The sequence below is a fragment of the Corvus hawaiiensis genome, chromosome 5 (genome assembly GCF_020740725.1).
Source record: "Corvus hawaiiensis isolate bCorHaw1 chromosome 5, bCorHaw1.pri.cur, whole genome shotgun sequence".
Classification (NCBI taxonomy): domain Eukaryota; kingdom Metazoa; phylum Chordata; class Aves; order Passeriformes; family Corvidae; genus Corvus; species Corvus hawaiiensis.
Window position 1 is genome coordinate 55,908,456 of NC_063217.1, and position 18,405 is coordinate 55,926,860.

Sequence of the window (18,405 nt, forward strand, 5' to 3'; positions counted from 1 at the left end):
AAAGCAATATATTGCATCATTCACAGAAGAGGTGTGAGGCAGTTCCTTTGAACTTCTAACACTACCCCAGCTGCTCTTCCCCTCTGGGAATGTTGTTTCAACATCTGAGGTTAAATGCTTTATTTGTAAACAAGTGGAAGAGGAAAAAATTTTTTTTTCCTTTTTTGATTCATTGCATGATTTTATTAACCCATCCTTTACAATGCTGTTACATTAGCATTTAGCTGTTACATGGAAGTGGAGAGAAGGTGATGGAGGGGTCTTTCAGCTAGTGAATATACTCTGTTGGTTCCCCTGAAAAGACAGGCATGTTAAAAAGCCATCAAGCTACTCTTAACACAAATATACCAACATAGTTGAGAACTATAGGAAACAACTGTGTGACCCAAGGTAGGTAGGCTTGGGATATCATAAAAGCCAGCAATACACAGCTTGTGGGTCTGACTTTTTATCAGTCTCACAATGCATTTGCTCTGATTTGAGCTCTCATGGCTCTGGACATATTTTATGGTAAGTTGCATAAATATTCCTCCTGCAGTTATTCTGTCCATGCAGTATAAAATTCCTCAGGAGTAGAAAAGGGAAGAGAGAGTTGTTTGATGCAACATCTTAGCCAGAAAATATGAAGTACCTTAATGGGAGCTGTATACAGAGGTGTCTTTTTTGTTGTTGGGTTTGGGGAGTTTTCTGCTTCTCTATAATAATCATGACTGCTTCTGATTTTTTTTTTCTATGGATTTTCTAAATTTTTTGCAGGAAAACAGTGAAGGATTCCTGAGTAATGTGCAACCTAGAGTCAAATACCACAGCATCCTGGCTGATTTCTGTGGCGCCAGAAGTACATACTGCTGTTCCCCATTCATCACATTTTTTTTTTTGAGCAGTCACCCCAGAGGGTGGTGCTTCAGTGCAGGGAGAAGAAGATCAGGATGTACAGAAACATGTGTCTGTGGGAAGGGTGGAAGGTACAGGAAGGAATCCGTTTACTTCTAGGCTGGGGTTAGGAAAAGTTCAGGTAAATCTTTCTCTGTCCTGCACAGGGGTTGTGAGCCCTGTGGAAAAGTCAGGAGGGGACAAAGGCAATTGTGGAAGTTTCAGTCTGGTTTCGACTCTTCTGCCACAAAGGAAAGCAGTATGCTGGCCTTCAGCTCTCTCAAGACTTTAAGCCAGTACTGAAGTGTCTTTACTAACACACAGGAAAGTTACCCCACATGCTCCAGCGACTTAACAGAACGTGTGACTTTCTAGGCTCTGATAAACAGATGCTAAAGCTCGATTTCTGGTCTTGCTTTTTATGGAATGAGAATGTGCCTGCTACCTCTCAACACATATTATAAAAGCCTTAATGCCATAGCTGCTGTTCACTGCTGTGGGTTCATGTTTGAACTCTTCACCCGCCACTGCAATCTCCAAGGAGTTGCAGATTCTCATCATTCTGTCTCTGGATTACAGTTTGAAGCACGTAATTGGTTTTCCCAGTGAAGCTGCAATTAGGACTAAGAAGAAAATGGCTGTGTGTGATTCATGTGAAGAGTAAGTTAGAGGCTTACAGTAAAGAGGGGGTAGAGGAGGGAGGATATTATATAAATTCCCTTTGAGAGTCCTAAAGCGAAATTAAAACATCAATGCTAGCTAAGTCTAACTTTTGTAAACTCACCAACTGGGAAAGTTGTAATTTCAGGTTAGAGAGGCTTAGAGAGGAAAACAGAAACTGAACATAAAAGAGACTGCATTTCTTCCTCTCCTTTTCTCTACTTGGCTAGACTTCCTTTTGTCCCTGTGCCAGAGTAAAGTATTTCTGAGAGGCACTTTCCGAAGACCTTCCCTCCTACCCTGATGTTCAGGCCCTGCAGAGTAGCGCTTACATCTGAGTGGATATGGAAATGAGCACGTGTGTGTGTGTGCCTTTCTCTCACAAAAAAAGGCAAACGCCGCAACTCCCCAGTTCTGGTTTGAAGCATAATTTTCATTTCTAGGACGAACACTGCTTCCGGGCAGCAGTGACCGGGAGAAGGGCACTGGGGGAATATATTCCTCTCCCTGCCACTGCCATGCCCTGACTGCTGGCAGTCGCTAGCTGTGTGGGGTGTCCTCCGCTCCACTTTTCACTATTACCTTTCTCTATTTCACCAACATATCCCTAGATGGAAAATCATAACGGGGGGCAATGCTTGGACTGCTCACACTTCCCAGACTCAGGCCAAGTGTTGCACCGCGTCGTGCTCTGGGGGGCCGTGGCACGGAAGGGTTTGTCCGGCCGGGCTCCGTTCGCGCTGCGGGCGGGCGCGGTTGCGGTTCCCCCGCAGCCCGCTAACGTTACTGGGCTCGGCGGGTTCGCGGCGACACTTCCAGCGGCTCTGCCCGAGCCCAGGCTCGCACACAGGCGGAGCGGCTCCGCTCCCCGCCCGGTACCGAGCTGGTCCCGGCTGCCCGGCCCGGGGCCTCGGTGATGCCCGGGAGCCGCGCGGTGCAGCCGCGGGGCCCGCGCTCCGGCCGCCACGACCCGGAGAGGCTCCGGGACGCAGAGGCACCTCAGCCGTGCCCTCCCGGCCGCTCCGGCGGGAGGCGGGGGCCCGGCTCCGCTCCCCCCGCGGGCTGCGGGGCGGGCCGGGGCGGCGGGCGGCACCTCGGGGCCGGGGCTCTCGCCGCCAGGGGCCCGCCGGGAGCAGCGAGGGCGGGCGGCCGGGGCAGAGCGGCAGCCGGCATGGGGGCCGGGGCTCTGGCCGTACGCGTGAGTAGGGGCTGGCGGCGGCACGGGAACGGGAGCGGGGCGGCGCTGCCGGCGGAGCGGGCGGGGGCGGCTGGATGGCGGCTGGATCAGCCTCCTCCTCCTCCTCCTCCTCCCGCCCTCCGCCGGCGTCTCTTGCGGGCCCGGGGCAGGGGAGGCCGGTGCGGGCCCGGCGCCTTCTCCTCGTCCCGAGCGCTCCCCATCTGTTCTCTCCTTCTCTCTTTCTTTTTCTCTCTCTTCTTTCTTCTTCTCCCCGCTCGGCAGCTGCCGCTCGTTTGGGAGAGGCGAAGATTAGTAAAGGCGATTCCAGGCGGTTTTAAGTTTTTTCTTCCCTTTTTTTTTTAAACCCAGAGAACAACTGCCCTGTCGCGTTCCCTGCGTTAAAGTTGTTGGGTGAGCCGTAAAAGTGCGCCCCTGCGGCGTCTGAATAGGTTTCTTTCCAAGTGTCTGGGCGGCACTTTTTGGCGGCATCGTGCAGGGATGATTGAGTTGCTTTCCCAGTCTTGGAAATTAGCAACAGTAGCATTAATACTTGGACACGTTTTGCCTGTGTAAAGTCAGATCTTCCATCTATAAGGCAACGTAACACTGAACTCTTTGTTTCAGAGCTGTTTTGAGGGGATGGCTTTATTTTGATTTTGGTTAGACGTGTATTTTGCATAACCACGTAATTTTTTTTTCCTAGTTAGCACAGCCTCTCCAGATCCTGAAACAAGCTCAAAATTTCCTATTGTTTCTGTGGACATGGCAAATGTCTGTCGGTTCTCATGCAGGTTTAAATAGCGAGGGTCCCCAAGTAAATCCTGCTCAGTGACTCAGGTTTTCAAATGTTGAAACAGGCTGGAAACCTGTAACTGAGCAAGATTGTGAGGCTAATTGAAGGCCTTAATTGGAAAAGCTGCTCAGAAACTGCTCAAAGGATTTTTGCTGTCTTCTGAATTTAATCTAGTCTATGTGATTTTTTCCCTTGGCATGTGTCTGCCTGGAATCAAAATTGCTTATTATTCATTTAATCCTGAATGGGAACAAGTCTTTTTAAAAGAGATGTGGTATTTTAATGTCAGTCAAATTTTAGTTCAAACACTGGTGCATCTACTGTTCATCATAAATATTTGTAAGATGGCCACAATAAGGCAATATTGCAAGTCTGTTTCACAGATAATAAAGCATGTTTATGATGTTTATATAAGCAGCATCTTTCGTAAATATCAGACAAGTGTTGTGTAGGACCTGGGACTATAGAGCACACATGTGCTTCAAATAACTGTTTAATGGGAAAAGCACAGCCAAGTGAGTGATCTGCTAGATCATTTTATATCTGAAAGGACAGTCACTCTTAACAGCAGCATAGCAGATGTTCATGTTTCCTACAGTAAAGACGTTGTGTCTCAAGTGAAAAGATTTTAAAGGCTTGTTTAAAATAAAATATGTATGCTGTGCTAAAATCTGTCTTAACACAGTCAAGTGTCAAGACTTTAGGCAAGAGTGAGCACTTTTTTGTGTTGCTATACAGTATTCTCCATGTGTACAGTTTCTACAACCAGTTTGTTAATGAAACACAGCAGGAATAAGTTTATTTTTAAGCATCATGCCAGTGGTCGACTTCTTAAACAAAGAGATTGAGCTCTGTGGTAGCAGTGGCTCCCAGTTCCTGCAGTGGGATTGCAGCTGTGGTGGTTGATGCTGCTGCTCTGCCTTGAACTGTCTTCCCAAATGTGCAATGCTGTGGGCTGATTAAGATTTCTGCCTATGATCAGTCCTATAAATTAATCATGTATTGTTTTATTCCTCTGGGTGTTCTTGACTGTCTTCCCATGTTTTCTCTGTCACCGCAACTCAAAACTTGTGAGAATGTTGTGCCTCCAGAAGAACCTGTGGGATTAAAGGTTTATTGTGTAGTGGATTTTCCACCCCCCTTGCTATGTGTGATTAGATTACATAGTCCCTTTCTAACCCTAAAACCTTAGTAATTAAATTTCAGGCTTAGCAGATACTAAACATAACAGAAAATCTTTCATAAGAATCCATCTCACCTGACAGTGGCCAAAATGAACCCCTAGGAAACAGCATTTGGAAGAAGAGTGTAGTGAACCTTCTCCAGACTGCTGCCCTGACAGGCATCCTGGTGACAAGTTGAGCTACTGGTGGTGTATTGGGATTGTTTGTGTTTGTCCAGGTGCTTTTGTAATCCATGTGATTTTCATGAGTTAACAACAGCAGTCTTCTGCTTACTTCCTCCCAGTTACTTGTTATTCTATAAAGTAGCAAGCTTGTCTACAAAAGTCTGTCTTTCTCCCTTACCTACAGACTGCTTACATTTTTGTTCCTCTTCTAGTTTTTCCTCTGTTCATTTTTACTTTCCTGCTTCACAGAAGTTTTTTCCTGGGGATTAAAATGAAGTGGGACCAAACCCTTATTCTGGAACGTAGAAGCCAGTTTCGATGGATGTGCTTGTGTTGTGACCATGCAACCTTCTGCAGCAAATGTGACTAATGCACTTTTTTTTTTCCCCTCTGCTCCTTTAAGCAGAACAAATCAGCTGTGAGATTGAAGGAGGACATGAAAAAGATAGCTGTGCTTCCACTGAACAAGCAGAGGGACACGGCCTGTCCAAAGGTGTTTGGTGTGAGCCTCCTGGAGCTCCAGCAGCAGGGACTGAGCAAAAATGGAATCCCAATAGTTGTGTGGAATATAGTCGAGTACCTCACCCAGCATGGTAAGCTTAGTGGAGTCACTTCTCCTATGTAGCACTCTTTATGTAAGACTCTTCAAGGGGAAGAATCTGTCTTTTTTTTGTGGAACTAACCACAGGCAAAGAATGTTACTGTATGTGGTTTGCTTCTTTTTTTTTTTCTGCCTTGATGCTGAACTTACTTTTTAATATGTTTGTAAACGTAAAGTACAGTGTTAAGTAGCAGCACACTCATAAACAAGCTGTTCGGTTTATAAATGAAATGTATTCCATTTGTGAAGGTTTGTGTCATCTTCCCGTTGCAAAACAATTGTCTTTAATACTTTCTCTGTATAGAGACAGTCACTGGCACACACACACATACCCCATCAGAGAATATTACTGAAAAGGAATACATGTTCTTATAGATTCCAGTTATTATGAATCCCCTCGAGGAAGCAGGTGTTCAATTCTTAGCTTCTCTCTGCATTCATTTAATGGGAATTAATTTAGTTCCTGTTGTTGAAATACATCTTGTAGAAACCTAGAACACTAGTGGTGCACAGATGGGTTGTATGGCATTTGGTCAGCAATGGAAACGGTTTTGTGGCGGTAATTTCATCTTCTAAGAAGCTGCATCTGGTTTTACCCTAAGGTTTTTCTTTTAGCTACTCAGTAATGGTAATCCAGCTGCAGAGGCTTAGATTCTATGACTGTATCTTGATAGATCCTCAGAAGCTCATAGATGCAAACATGGTTTGAAAATCAGCTTGAATTAAGGTACAGTGCAAGTGTAAAACATGATCCTGCCTTTACACAGCAGCATCTTGCTTGATCTACTTCAACCTGCCTTAAAGTGGCCTGCTGGGACACTGGAAGAGAAAGAATGGAAAAAGCTTTCCATCATTTAGGGTTTAATCAAAACCAGAAACTGACAAACACTCTTGACTGCGCGTTGTGGGCTGTGCTCTGTGTTCCATAAAAAGATCGGAATCCCACACGACTGTGTCCCAAATATGGACTAAACAAGCCAAGTTTTCTACTCTGCAGCAAGATTAGCTGGGCTTCTGAATGCCAAGTTGATTATCTGGCCCCGATAAAGATAAAGGCAATTCTCTTTCTCTAAAGTGGAAGCGAGATCTCAAAGATACCCTCTTACATAGAAAGTTGTTGAAATGGGTGTCCTGTATCTGTGTAAGATTTGTTTTGTGAATTAATGGTGATGTTAACTGCGAAGGCATTTTTAACAAAGGCCCAGACACCCAGGCTGAGTTGACTCTCGGGCAGCTGCATCCTTAAACTAAGTTTGCATTAAGCTGCCTGTTTCCAAATTTATAGGTGAAGCCAAATTTCTCTGTGCTGTATTTAGTAGTTTCTAATTACTGTTTTCTGGATGTTCTAGCCTCTCTTTATTTCCATAAATGAGTGAGAAAGAGGGAAGGAAGTTTGATCTGTGTGGGGCCTGTGTCCTTTGCTCACCTAGTGCTGCAAAACCAAAAATCATTATTGAGATGAGGTCTTTTCTGCCCTCGAGATGGCAGCACAGCATGTCACATGAGAATGCATTTTTCTGTGAATGCAGGAATACAAACTCTGCTTTAGTCAAGTAAAATGTTGGAGTGCTTGTCCATTTTTCCCCTTCACTTGAGCAATTTGTCTTCTGGTCCAATAAAAGAGATTATTTTTCTCTACAAACTGCTGCCTCAGAATTGATTTCCTGGACTGGAAGCATTCTGTCAGATTGCAGTTCCTTGACGTTTAGTCTGAACTGATGAAAACAATATATATTTCAATCCTCTTAGTGTTACGCTCCTGAGGAAGAACAAGCAGGTCCACAGACACAGCATTAGAAAAGGCAGAATTTTTGTGGTGAAAGTGTTCTAGAAGAAAATTAATTTACAGACTTCAGTTTTAGGCTCTTCACAAAAGGTTTTGAGTCTTAACAAATGCCTAGAAAGTGATGTTCAATTTAGTGCGATTCTTCTGACTTTCTCTCTTGAAGCCTCCTTTTTTGTACATCTGCTTTACAGGGTGTGGGGTGTCTGGCCTGTAGTGATTGATACCATTCCTTTTTCATTGTGAAATACTTTGGGCTTTGTGCTGAGCAGGAAACATTATTTGCTTATTGAGATTTCCTACTGTCATAAAGTTGCAGAACTCACTATGGAGTTACAGCTGCACTCAGCACATATTCAGATGTTTTTGCCTCATGATGGTCACAGGTAAGAACCTGTTACCCTGGAACATGAAGCTGGAAGTAGTTACATGTGTGAGTTCAGCAGTCCTGCTCAAGGTAGTGGGCTACTTGCAAAAATGAAGCAACAGAGCTGTTTTGTAGAGTCGTTTGTAGGATCCTTTTCTGTTGAAATATACCAGTGGAAAATGTGGCTGTCTCAGTTGGTTTCTCCATGGTGTGAGACAACTCAGTGGCATTGCTGTGTTGTGGGTTCTCAAAAGAGTATCTCAGGCCTCAAGGTCTTGTCACTAGTATTTTTATTTATAATCCAACTAACTGGTGGGGGGGGGCATTCTGGGGAAAAAGTAGTATTTTTTTTTTTATATTATGATGTGTTAATTGCCCTTGTTTGTATTACTACGTGTTATTCAAACTAGAATATGTGTATCATGGTATCACTGGGATGTGGTAGTTCAGCTCAATCTTAAATCAGTTTTTAATTACAGGTATGACACAGGAAGGTCTCTTCAGGGTGAACGGCAGCATGAAAATGGTGGAGCAGCTGCGTCTGCAGTACGAGCGTGGGGAAGAGGTGGAACTCGTTAAAGATGGTGATGTGTACTCAGCAGCCAGTCTGCTGAAACTGTTCTTGAGAGAGTTGCCAGATGGGATTATCACGTCTGCCTTACATCCCAGGTTCATCCAGCTTTACCAGGGTAAGTGAGAGGTAAAATCTCCATCCTTCAATGCACTTTCTTTCTGGATAACTGGTTTCTTAGTTTACTTTGTTCCTCATTTCCTTTGGCTTCAGCTCTCACCTGCTCCCAGATGTGCAATTCTGTTACAAGAGGCAGAAAAATGTTTCTTATGTATTTGGTAAAGTCTGGACTATTTATGATTTTCTAATCCAGTTATATCTGTTGAATGAAAAGTGAAATGATGAGCTGGTTTCTTTGGGTATGCTTGTAGACAATAATTGTAGTCTCTTTAGGACTCAGATTTGCTTCTGTTTGCTAGGGTGTTTTTGGCAGTTTCATTGTAATGGACTCTGAGAAGTGAGAACTTCATCTGCTGGTCAAATTGGGCCAAAAGCATATACTGCCAAAGTTTCTGCTTCTCACTAAGTAATGTGATTGTCCATCAAAAAAAAGAACCAGTTTGCAAGTAACAGCAGACTTTATGTTTTATTCCCTGTCATAGCACACAACATGGAAGATTTCTTTTTTTTTTTTTTTTTTTTATTGACACCCCCTCATCCACCTTCAAGTGGTGGAACAGCCATAGTAAAGACCACCACTTCTGCTGTGGAAAGCTGAGAAACCATTTTGAAGAGAGTTATGCAAGTTTCAGTCTAATTCATCTGAATCTGACAATCTCTGGTGGTGGTAGGTGGAATAAGTGGTGGTTGGCCCTGTTGCTTGGCTGTGTGGGTCACTGACAGTTCATCTCTCTTGCTGCAGGCAGTCAACACTTCTTTATGTTTTCCTCAGAAGCTGCAAGGTGGGTGGGTAAAGTTACTGGAAAATGCAGAGGAGGAACATGCACTCTGGCATGCATCCCTTGTGGAAGATGGTGCAAAGTTCTCACACCCTTGTCTTGAGGACTTCCTTCTACGTTTCTTACGTTCAGTGGAGAGAAAATTTCGCCATTTCCAGGAGGAGTAAGAATACTGCCATGTGTTTCTTCTTTCTTTCTTTTGTTAACTGGGCTGTAGAGAGTGTTGATGGTGCACTGGAGAAGAGCTTTGTGCTTTACCTTGAGTGCAGACATTTCAGCTGTAATAAGGTTGTATGTGGGCTGTGTAAAATACCTTCCTATTTAGTAAAGTTGTCAGGGGCACAAGGATAGGGTTCAGCAAGTGTTGTGTAGGAAGGTGCTATTGTTTTAGAAAGTCCCCTTTTTCTGGTCATTGCTGTGCTTTCTTTGGGATCTTTTAGATTTCACCAGGTCTGACTCATGAGCTGCATTTTACTTATGTTCTTTCTCATAAATCACAGTTTAAGTGTAAATTAGTATAAGTCACACCTTTGCTGTTCCATATCCTTGCCCCCCAAGAAATATTGATGTATTTTACCAGAAACTGCTGATGTCCTTTGTGAACAGTGGTGTTTGTGGAAAGGTTGATTTGTTCCATCTCTCACAGGAAAGGCAAAATCCCCCCAGTACTTTCTAGGGAAATGAGATAGGTATCCTTACTTAGCAGATTTACTCACCAAACTTTCTTGTTTCCAAATAAAGTTACTGGTGTAACCTATGAACCCAGTTCTGCAAAAATCCATCCAACTGTGACGTGTCCTCATAGCTAAGTTTGCCTATATCTCACAATAAGATCCAACTTAGTGCCATTACAACTTTGATTAGGGAGAAAAAAGTCTTATTTGAAAAATTCCAGTTGGCTATTGTGGCAAGGGGAAGGCTTTTGTAAAGTTTGAAGAAAATTTGAAGGGTTTTTCATGCCATAGAAAATAGAGCATAAATGAGTAGTTATGAAAGGCACTGGTGACTTTGACCATGTTCAGATTAGTTTAAGTGGTAGGTGGGCATTTGCTTGCAGTTAAATGATCAACCAGCTGTGCAGGATTGCAGGAGTTATCTGTTCACTTATCAAAGTATGTGCAAGGGTATTGGTTGCAAAATGGTACCAGGAGAGTGCGTGCCTGGGTGTTCGTTTTGTAAACTGTGAAGAGAGTAGGGCAAACTGTTTCTGAGTCAGCAGGTTATTAAAAAATAACTTTGAATCTGGAGCCACTTTGTGGCATGTCTGCAGTGAAGGCAAATACAAGCTCTGTCACAACCTCTGTATTCTCTCCTGTTGAAGCTTTGCATGGGAAATGTTTTTCTAGGATTATGCTAGATTTCTTCCGGTGTATTTTTAGGGATTGTTATCAGCATTTTTTAAGCCATCTGAGATCTTGGCCTGAGAAAAACACATAGTTACTTTACTTACTATAAAAATGGTTAGAGATTGATCCCTCTAGTTAAAAAAAAAACTGGACTGAAAATTACAAATTTTACCTGTAGCTGTAACCCTTTTCAATTCCTATTTGAAATCAAATTTGCTCTCAAATTTGTTACCAAATCAAAGAGAAATAATCTGACCTATTATGAAAGAGAGAAGCTGTCCTGTTGGTGTTCAGGAAGTCCATGCATCTGGTTTGGCATTGCTGTCTGCAGCCTATGCAGTGTTGTGTGAAACAGAGCTCTGCATGCTGCCCTCAAGTCCTAAAGTATGTTTATATAAATATTCAACGTAATGCCAAGACTATGCAGCTCCATAAAACATCATGTAGTGTATCGTGGTGTGTCCTGGCATTCTCTCTGTGCCCTTGGAGAAGGCCAGTGGCAGTGGGAGCTGAGAAGGGCCTCCCTCTGTAAACGATGTTGATCAAAGATGTGTGTTGCAAGCGCAAGCCAGGCACACACTGATCATGACCTTGGTGTTGGCTGGTCTCCTCACAGTGCCTAACAAATAAAGGCTGCTCCTTACGGGGAGTTCTGGGGTAAAAAATGTCCATCACAATCTCTTTTGTGTCTGAGGCTTCACTGCAGAGCAGAGCTGTGCCCACCCATGTGAAATAGGCTGTACTTAGAGAAACCTCAGCCAGAAATTAGCAGCTCCCATACAGCAATCCCTGCCTGAGCTTGTTTATTCCTTCTGGCTTTTCATTTCTTATCTTCTGTATCGTGAACACTGACTCTTAAGACATCTGTACATACTGGGAACTGTACGTACAGCTCTTACCCCTTTCACAGGTCACTTGCTTTCATCAAGACAAAGTGCTATTGTACTGTAAATTTTTTTTCTGTTGTTGTTATTTCATTCCCTCCTCCAGCAGAGGTACAGTGAAATATGGACTCTGTCTTCCTTTTGTACTCAGTCTAATTAAGTTTAATGCTATTTCATCACTCTGGCTTCTTGACATAGCTCCATCCTATAGAATTTAGATTTTTTCAGTGGGCAGCAGCTAGATGTGAATTCTAATTCACATACCTCCTTCTGCTCACAGCTTGTGATGACTGGCATAGTTTTATTTGGTGCCTGTGAACAGCCTTGCTAGTTTCAGGGTGTGGGATGGGAGGTGGTGGAAGGGAAGGAGCAGCTCCCCGGAACAGGTCAGTTTACAGAGCACTTAGTAGCCAGCAGCTGTTTGAGTTAGGTGAACAAGCAGAACCAAAAATACAGCTTGTGTTGGGGGATTTTAGAGGTCAAATTTTGATCTGAACAGTGACTGTGAAAATTAATAGATGAGAGCTGACCTTTTAACCATGGTAACTGCAGCAGTGCACCAGATCTGATTTGTTAGGTATCTGTGGTTCTCTGGGATCTTGTGACATAATTTTAACCTTTTCCTTTGACTTTTATTGTCATTTTAGTGTTAACAGAGCTATTTCCAATCTAGAGAAATAACTTCAGTTTTCCATGTGCAGATGACATTTGTTATGCTGTAAAAAGTCTTGGAACTGGATTTTTTATGCAGATGACACACACCAGAGTTCCAAAAGAAGTGTGCTCTTCCTCCAGTATGTTGGAATGAAGGATAAATACAGTGCTACGAAGTGCTGTCATGATAGAGAGTGAGGTGTCTCAAGCTGGATTGTGATGACAGCCTTCTTACAAGGAGGACGTACAACATTTCTGCTCCTGGTGGCAACAAGGCGTGATTTGTTTCCCTCTGGGGCAGGATCATGTCTGAAGGATCATGTCTGAAGCAGATTGTTTCTTGGCAGAGAGAGACTGGAGTCCCACTTCTCACAGACTCTGGAGGTGGAGAGAAATGCTTTAATTCCTCCGGCAGCCCAGTGGGTACCATGGTACTGCAATGCCAACATGCTGCCTCTGTGCCGAAGATCAGCTTCCCAGGGCACATTGAGAGCTGCTGACAGATGCAAGCTTTTCTGTCTGCCCTCCAGTCTGGTTGTATGCAAGGCAGCTGGAAGCTATGCAGACATGGTAGCATAACACTGAGCACTAGCCTCTCTTCCTCACCTCACAGCACAGATAATTGGCTGGGGCATGGCACTGTGATAATGTGGCTTCGGTGCTTCCAGGCTGGAGCTGTTTACAGTCAGAGCATTTGAGACTTGAGTGAAACAGTTACACACACCTGTTTGCAGGAGTTCCATACCTTTAGTGGTGTTCAGGCAGCATGTTCTGCAGAGGGAATGAGTAACGTGAACAGAGATGAACTGGGGAATTAGATTGTGTCTCTAGCACGTCAGAGACACTCAATATGTTCAGAAATAGCATGAACTATTGGAAAATATGTCCCTCTTGTTGTGAGCTGTGGGTGTATGCTGAAATTAAATGAGACTGAAAACACCCTCACAAATGTGTCTGTACTTCCTACACTGTTGAGACTCCTGTTTCTAGTTAATTAACATTTTTGGAGAGACTGCCTGTCCTTTCCACTTGTCTCCTTGACTTGTTCCTCAGTAATGAGTCCTTAGTTCAGCTTTGAGGTGCCAACTGCCCTTGCTGGCTTCCTTGGTCCTCTGTTCTGTGTCCTCTGACTGCTGAGCCTAGACATGGCCTGAGGCTGCTGGTTTTCTTCCGTTCCTCAGCCCAATCCCCTCTATTTCATTCTTGGTTTCAAGCCCTTCCTGACTGCACATCTAGCTGGGCTTCTCTTGCAGGCCTTGGTTGAGATGCTGTCTATTGCACATGGCTGTTGGAAGGCTCCCAAAATAACAAGGTGAGTGTGTCCATCTGCCTTGAGAGCACCTTCCTCTTAGCCTTCATTCTTATTTTCTTCCTTTTCCCTTCCATATGCTGTTTTGGGCAAAATTTTCAAAAGAGCTGGATGTGCTGTGCTTGAAAGTCGTGAGTAGCATAAACCACTTTGGTGCTCAGATATTTTTCTGATGGTCACTACCAGCTCAGTAAATCTTAGTGACTGACTTTGAAACAAACTGAAGAGGAGGAGGAATGATCCAAAGAATGGGTTGTTACCATGACTCAGGACTATTTTTGCTCTTTAATTAAAGTTGAAAAGCTGTTCTATTTGAAGAAATAGAGCCATAGATAGCAGTGGTAGACTTGTCCTGAAAATTGTGCAAAGTGCATGGAATACCATGTATGCATGTCACTATCTAGATTCGCCTCAAACTATAAAAGGAATTTTTAAAAATAAAGCTGAAATCCATGAAATGTCATCAGCAGGAGAATCAACAAATTGGTTTTGGTTTCTGGATTGTTTTGGAAGAAACACTTGAGTTCCCTCCTTTGTTTTTTCACTAGAGAAGGAGGAGAGAGAGCAAAGTCCTATTTTGTTAGATTTCACGAGGAGAAGGAATTTGATGGCTCAGTAAATGGGGTTTGCTGCCTCCTGTTACTCAGTGTCTCTATGTCCTTCAATTAGGGTAATTTCTTATAATCTTATGATATGGTGTCTGTCTCTGTTCCTGAAAGTACAGAAACGAACAAAGGTTTGGCTGTGCCCAGAAATAACATTTTTGATGTTGATTCACACCCCATAATGAATCATAGTGAATGAGCAGGATCATCCTACCCAGAAAATATGACTAAGGCCATGGGCCCAGTAGCTTTGTTTGTTGTCAGAGTGCAAACCTGTGTTCAGCATGTTTTGTGGTGGTTATTAGCATCTTTCTAGTTTGGAAGGGATGGAAATTCCTCCAGTAAATGAAAAAGTACCCGTCTGTCTAAAGCCCCAGTGGGAGACTCAGAGAGGCAATTAGTTATCAAGGGCATTCCCTAATTAGATGATAGTGATGGAAGAGGTACATTTTTTCTGGGAGATGGCTTTGGCTTTCCTTATCATAACTGCAAGCAATTTGTAGTAGAAAACGCTCTGTGCTAGTTGCTTTGTTATCTAAAGAAAAGTATGTTAGAAGGTGAATTTTAATGTTCTGGCTGCATGGAAATCAGTTGTGTTTTGTTTTGTTTTAAGCCTCATAAAAAGATAATTAGTAACCAAGTCAGAGACTGTACAGTCCACTTTGATCGGTGCAAAGACAAATGCACTGAAATTCCTTATTGTTATACCATTTAATACAGCCTTCAGAAGCCTCCTGAAATTTTGCTGCAGAAATAAAATAATACATCAGATTGCTTGTTGTTGCCAAGCTGATTGCTAGTTGCAAAGTCATGATTGTTTTTTCTTCTCTGTAGCTGTAAAAAAGCTTGCAATAAGCAAGCAAATAGGAATTTTTTTTCTCGTGTGCTTCATGCATATTTGATATTTGACTTTTCTGAAGGAGCTAATTTCTTACCTGTAGAAAAAAAGGATATAGTTAATCAGTTGGTTGAAATGTTTGGTCCTGTAATTTGACTGGTATTTTAAACTTTGGTCTGCTGATGAAAGAATTCATACTAAGTCTGTGGTACCAAAGTAGATACATAAAAGTGAATTCACCGTGCATATAAAACTTAAAAAGACTTTCTTGCCATGTACAGTATTTGGCATGACAGGTAATGCAGGAATCCTAAGCCTGGAAGCAAATGAAGTCCCTCAAGTTTCAGCTGTATCAAGTGGCAAGTATGTATATTAAGGAACATGTTTGTTTGCCAAACTATTTTCAGGATAAATCCTGTTTATTAGCCACAAAAAGTGTCTGATTGTAAAACAGAAATAATACTGCAACCCAGTGGTTGAATTCTCGGGAGTCATTTTTATACAGACTGCTAACTTTCACAGCTAACCACTTTTCAAAGCACTCTACTCCTGGAATGCTGTTCAGTGCAGCCCTGGAATATTTCTGGGAAATTAAAGGTAAAAGCAAAGATGAGACTTCTGAAGTGTTTATACATACATTAAATGGTATTCAAAGATTTTTGTTTTCCCCTTCTTTTTTTCTCCAAAAAAATGTGGAGCAAATGTAAAATGTTCTTTTTTCCTGCAGCAGAAGCCATGGGATGTTTTTCTGCCAGTCTTCTCTGCATGCTGGTTGCAGGGCATCCAGCAGAGCTGCAGCACCTATTTGCTTAGCTGTTTTGGATGCAGCCTGTTCTATTCCATCTTCTTGGCTGAAAATGAGTCTTGAAGGCTGAGCAAGGTCTGGTTTTGATTGAGTGCTGGATGAATCTCCTTGCTAAAGATTATAACATCCTCTCAATGCAAAAATCCCTTGTTACCCTGAGCATGGGGAAGATGTCTGTATTCCCAGGGAAAGCCAGCAGCTACTTTGGGACACGGCAGCCTGTTACAGAGAATACAGAAGGAAGAACAAAGAAGCATTTAGCATGATCTTACCTTGGCTCTGTGGAATAAAGCCAACCACTTCCAACCACTAGAACTGTTTTTAAACCTTACAGTACATCTCTAAGGAAAAAACAGTTATGCCACAACAGTTTTACAGCATTAGCACCAGCAACCCATAAGGCTGATAAATAAAGAAAAAAGTACTAGAAATGCACAGATGGCCTCATCCTAATGGACACTGCTTATAATTAGATCGGTGCAGAAAACCTTTAGGGCATGAGGTCTTCTGTCTGAAAATGATGTTGCAGAGTCCTTGGGGTTTTTATACATATATGGAAATTTCAGTAACATTTCACTTTTGTGGAGAGTAGAAATTAGTGTTTGCAAGGACTAACACATCCTGTTTTGGTATAAAGGGAAAGTAATACTGAATTGTTTTCAAGACTTTGCTTTTATTGACATGTAAACCCAAGATTTTGGTGAGTACAAATCACTTTTTGGAAGGTGTTTTTGGGATGGAGGAGAGGAGCAAAGAATTTTGCATGTGAGTTCATTTCTAGCAGCAGGACACAATTAAGCAGAAGCTGTGTGTGAGGCCAAGCTTGTGTTCACCACCTGGGTCTGTATAAATGCAGCATCTGTGAAGATCATTCAGTTTTTCCTTTAATACTTGGATGTTACTCAGTTCAATATGGAAAACTTCCATCAATACCTAAATTCTAGAAGATTGTACAGTGTAACAAGGCTACTGTCCAACGTGAGGCCACATTTTGACTCATTTTGGAGTGTGGCAGTGCCCAGAACAGTCTTTTCTCCATAAGCAAGGCTCCTTCCTGAATATATAGCAGAGTTGTCACCCACAGAAGGTACTGTAGTGCTGTTACAACACTGCATTTCAGGAGACTCTTTGTTTTACCGTTCTTGCTTTCGTATTTTTGAAGGTTTTCATGGGAAGGGAGACTAATAGAATGAGAAGGGTTTGGGAAGTAGGGATAACATCCAGAAGGAGCATGGAATCTGGAGATCTGGTAGAGAGGGAGTTAAAGCAGATTTAGCTGTGCCAGGTGGGGATAAACACGCTCTAAAGCTCTTAGCTGACTGTTAGTAACTGCTCAATCTGCTCAGGAAAAAGGTTACAGCATAAGGGTAAGAATGAAATAGCGCCTGTGGTGGCCAGGGTGAGCCTCAGGAGAAACATGCACATTCCCTGAGGAAAACTGAGGAGTTGTGTGTCTCTGAGTAGAAGCAGGAGTGAATTTTAGCTCCCACTGCTTGCTCACCCATGTCAGTAAGTTGGCAACAATGGAGAAAACCTTATACATATGTTTTTTCTTCTCTTGTTTTTCCTAGACTCTAGAAATGACATGCAGAAGGAAAGTTATTTGAAAGAACTCCTTAAAGAACTGCCTGATGCTCATTACTGCCTGCTGAAGTACCTGTGCCAGTTCCTGATAAAAGTTGCTGAACATCACGTAGAGAACAGGATGAATCTTTGCAATCTTGCCACTGTATTTGGACCAAACTGCTTTCAGTAAGTTGGGGTTTTTACTTTTCCCCATATGCTGGCAGGTGGCCAGAAATGCGGATGTCAGAGCTCTTAATTTGTCAAGGTGATCAAATGGAGGCAGTGACTGGGGCTCTGTTAAACTTCAGTGCTAAAGCTATTTTTGAGCCAAATGGAAGTGGAGTTGCTTTTCCATTTCCTCTTGCTGTTTGCTAAACTGTTAATCAGTTTTGTATTGCTGCATTGGTAGCAGAGTGGGAGTAGAACAGTGAAAGGCCTTCAGACTGTCAGTGCAAGGAGGCTTGTGCTCACACAGGTTTCTTCCTCTGCTGTCAGTTAATACGAGTGCTTCTCTGCAGAAAGCTGTGACAAAGGGTACTTGGTGGAAGAGGACTCTGATGCAGCACCCAGGTGCTGTATAATGGAGATGGATGCTGCGTAGTGTCTGCATGTTTGGCCTTGTGATCTGGTGTCTGCCCTCAGATGCTAATGATTCTGGGCTCTCTGTCCTTCTAGTGTATTCAGAAACTGCTCTGAAGCTTGCGGGGATCCACTGGTCTATTGAGACTCCTTACTGTGATGCCATGATGATTTTTTGCCTTTTCTTTTATACCCCTGTTATACCTTTTTACAACTTCTGTATTCTCAGTGCTTTTGCCTACATTCTTGGACTTGTTTGTCAAGCTAAGAGACTAAACATTTTAGAAGCTTCATAGCTAGGGATCAGTGTGCCCCAGACCCCAAGGTCCTCTCCAGAACACATTCTGTAAACTAAGATAGAGCCATTCAGGGGAAGGTTCCTTGGGGAGGGGGGCTCACTTGAGCCTCTCATTGGGGAATTTTTGATAGATATGCTAATTAGTAAAACCTATAATGTTAGACCAGATTCTTTGGGGTGGGCACTGTGGTGTGCATTTCGGCGCATTCGATGTGGACGTAGTGCACCTAAGGATCCTTAAAATAAATACCAAGGTAAAATCCCTTTTTTCCTTCTAACTGTGTTTGACTCTTGATTTTTAAGACCAGGAAAAGGCATCAGCCTGACTCAATATTTTACTGGGTTCTTTAACTGTGAGCAGTTCCCGGGTGCTTGTGCTGAAGACGTGCTTTACGTGCTGGTGCAGCTTGCAGCAGTAGCAGGAACAGTTATTTCCAGGTGCAGGAACA

At 43.0% G+C, this 18,405-nt stretch overlaps 1 protein-coding gene across 6 annotated transcripts in view; it reads left to right on the forward strand.

Moving 5' to 3' along the window:
- The first annotated feature begins 2,680 nt into the window (after positions 1–2,680).
- Positions 2,681–18,405, forward strand: part of FAM13A (family with sequence similarity 13 member A) — a 124,064-nt gene continuing 108,339 nt past the window's right edge. For 4 of the 6 annotated variants that reach the window (XM_048304096.1, XM_048304098.1, XM_048304101.1 and 1 more), the window contains exons 1-4: positions 4,528–4,614; positions 5,258–5,444; positions 8,082–8,291; positions 17,085–17,265. In XM_048304096.1, coding sequence (XP_048160053.1) covers positions 4,543–4,614; positions 5,258–5,444; positions 8,082–8,291; positions 17,085–17,265 — 650 coding nt within the window. In that variant the 5' untranslated portion in view covers positions 4,528–4,542. Of the gene's footprint in view, positions 2,732–4,527; positions 4,615–5,254; positions 5,445–8,081; positions 8,292–17,084; positions 17,266–18,405 lie in introns of those variants that run through there. The other 2 variants (XM_048304099.1, XM_048304097.1) reach the window with 2 other exon arrangements.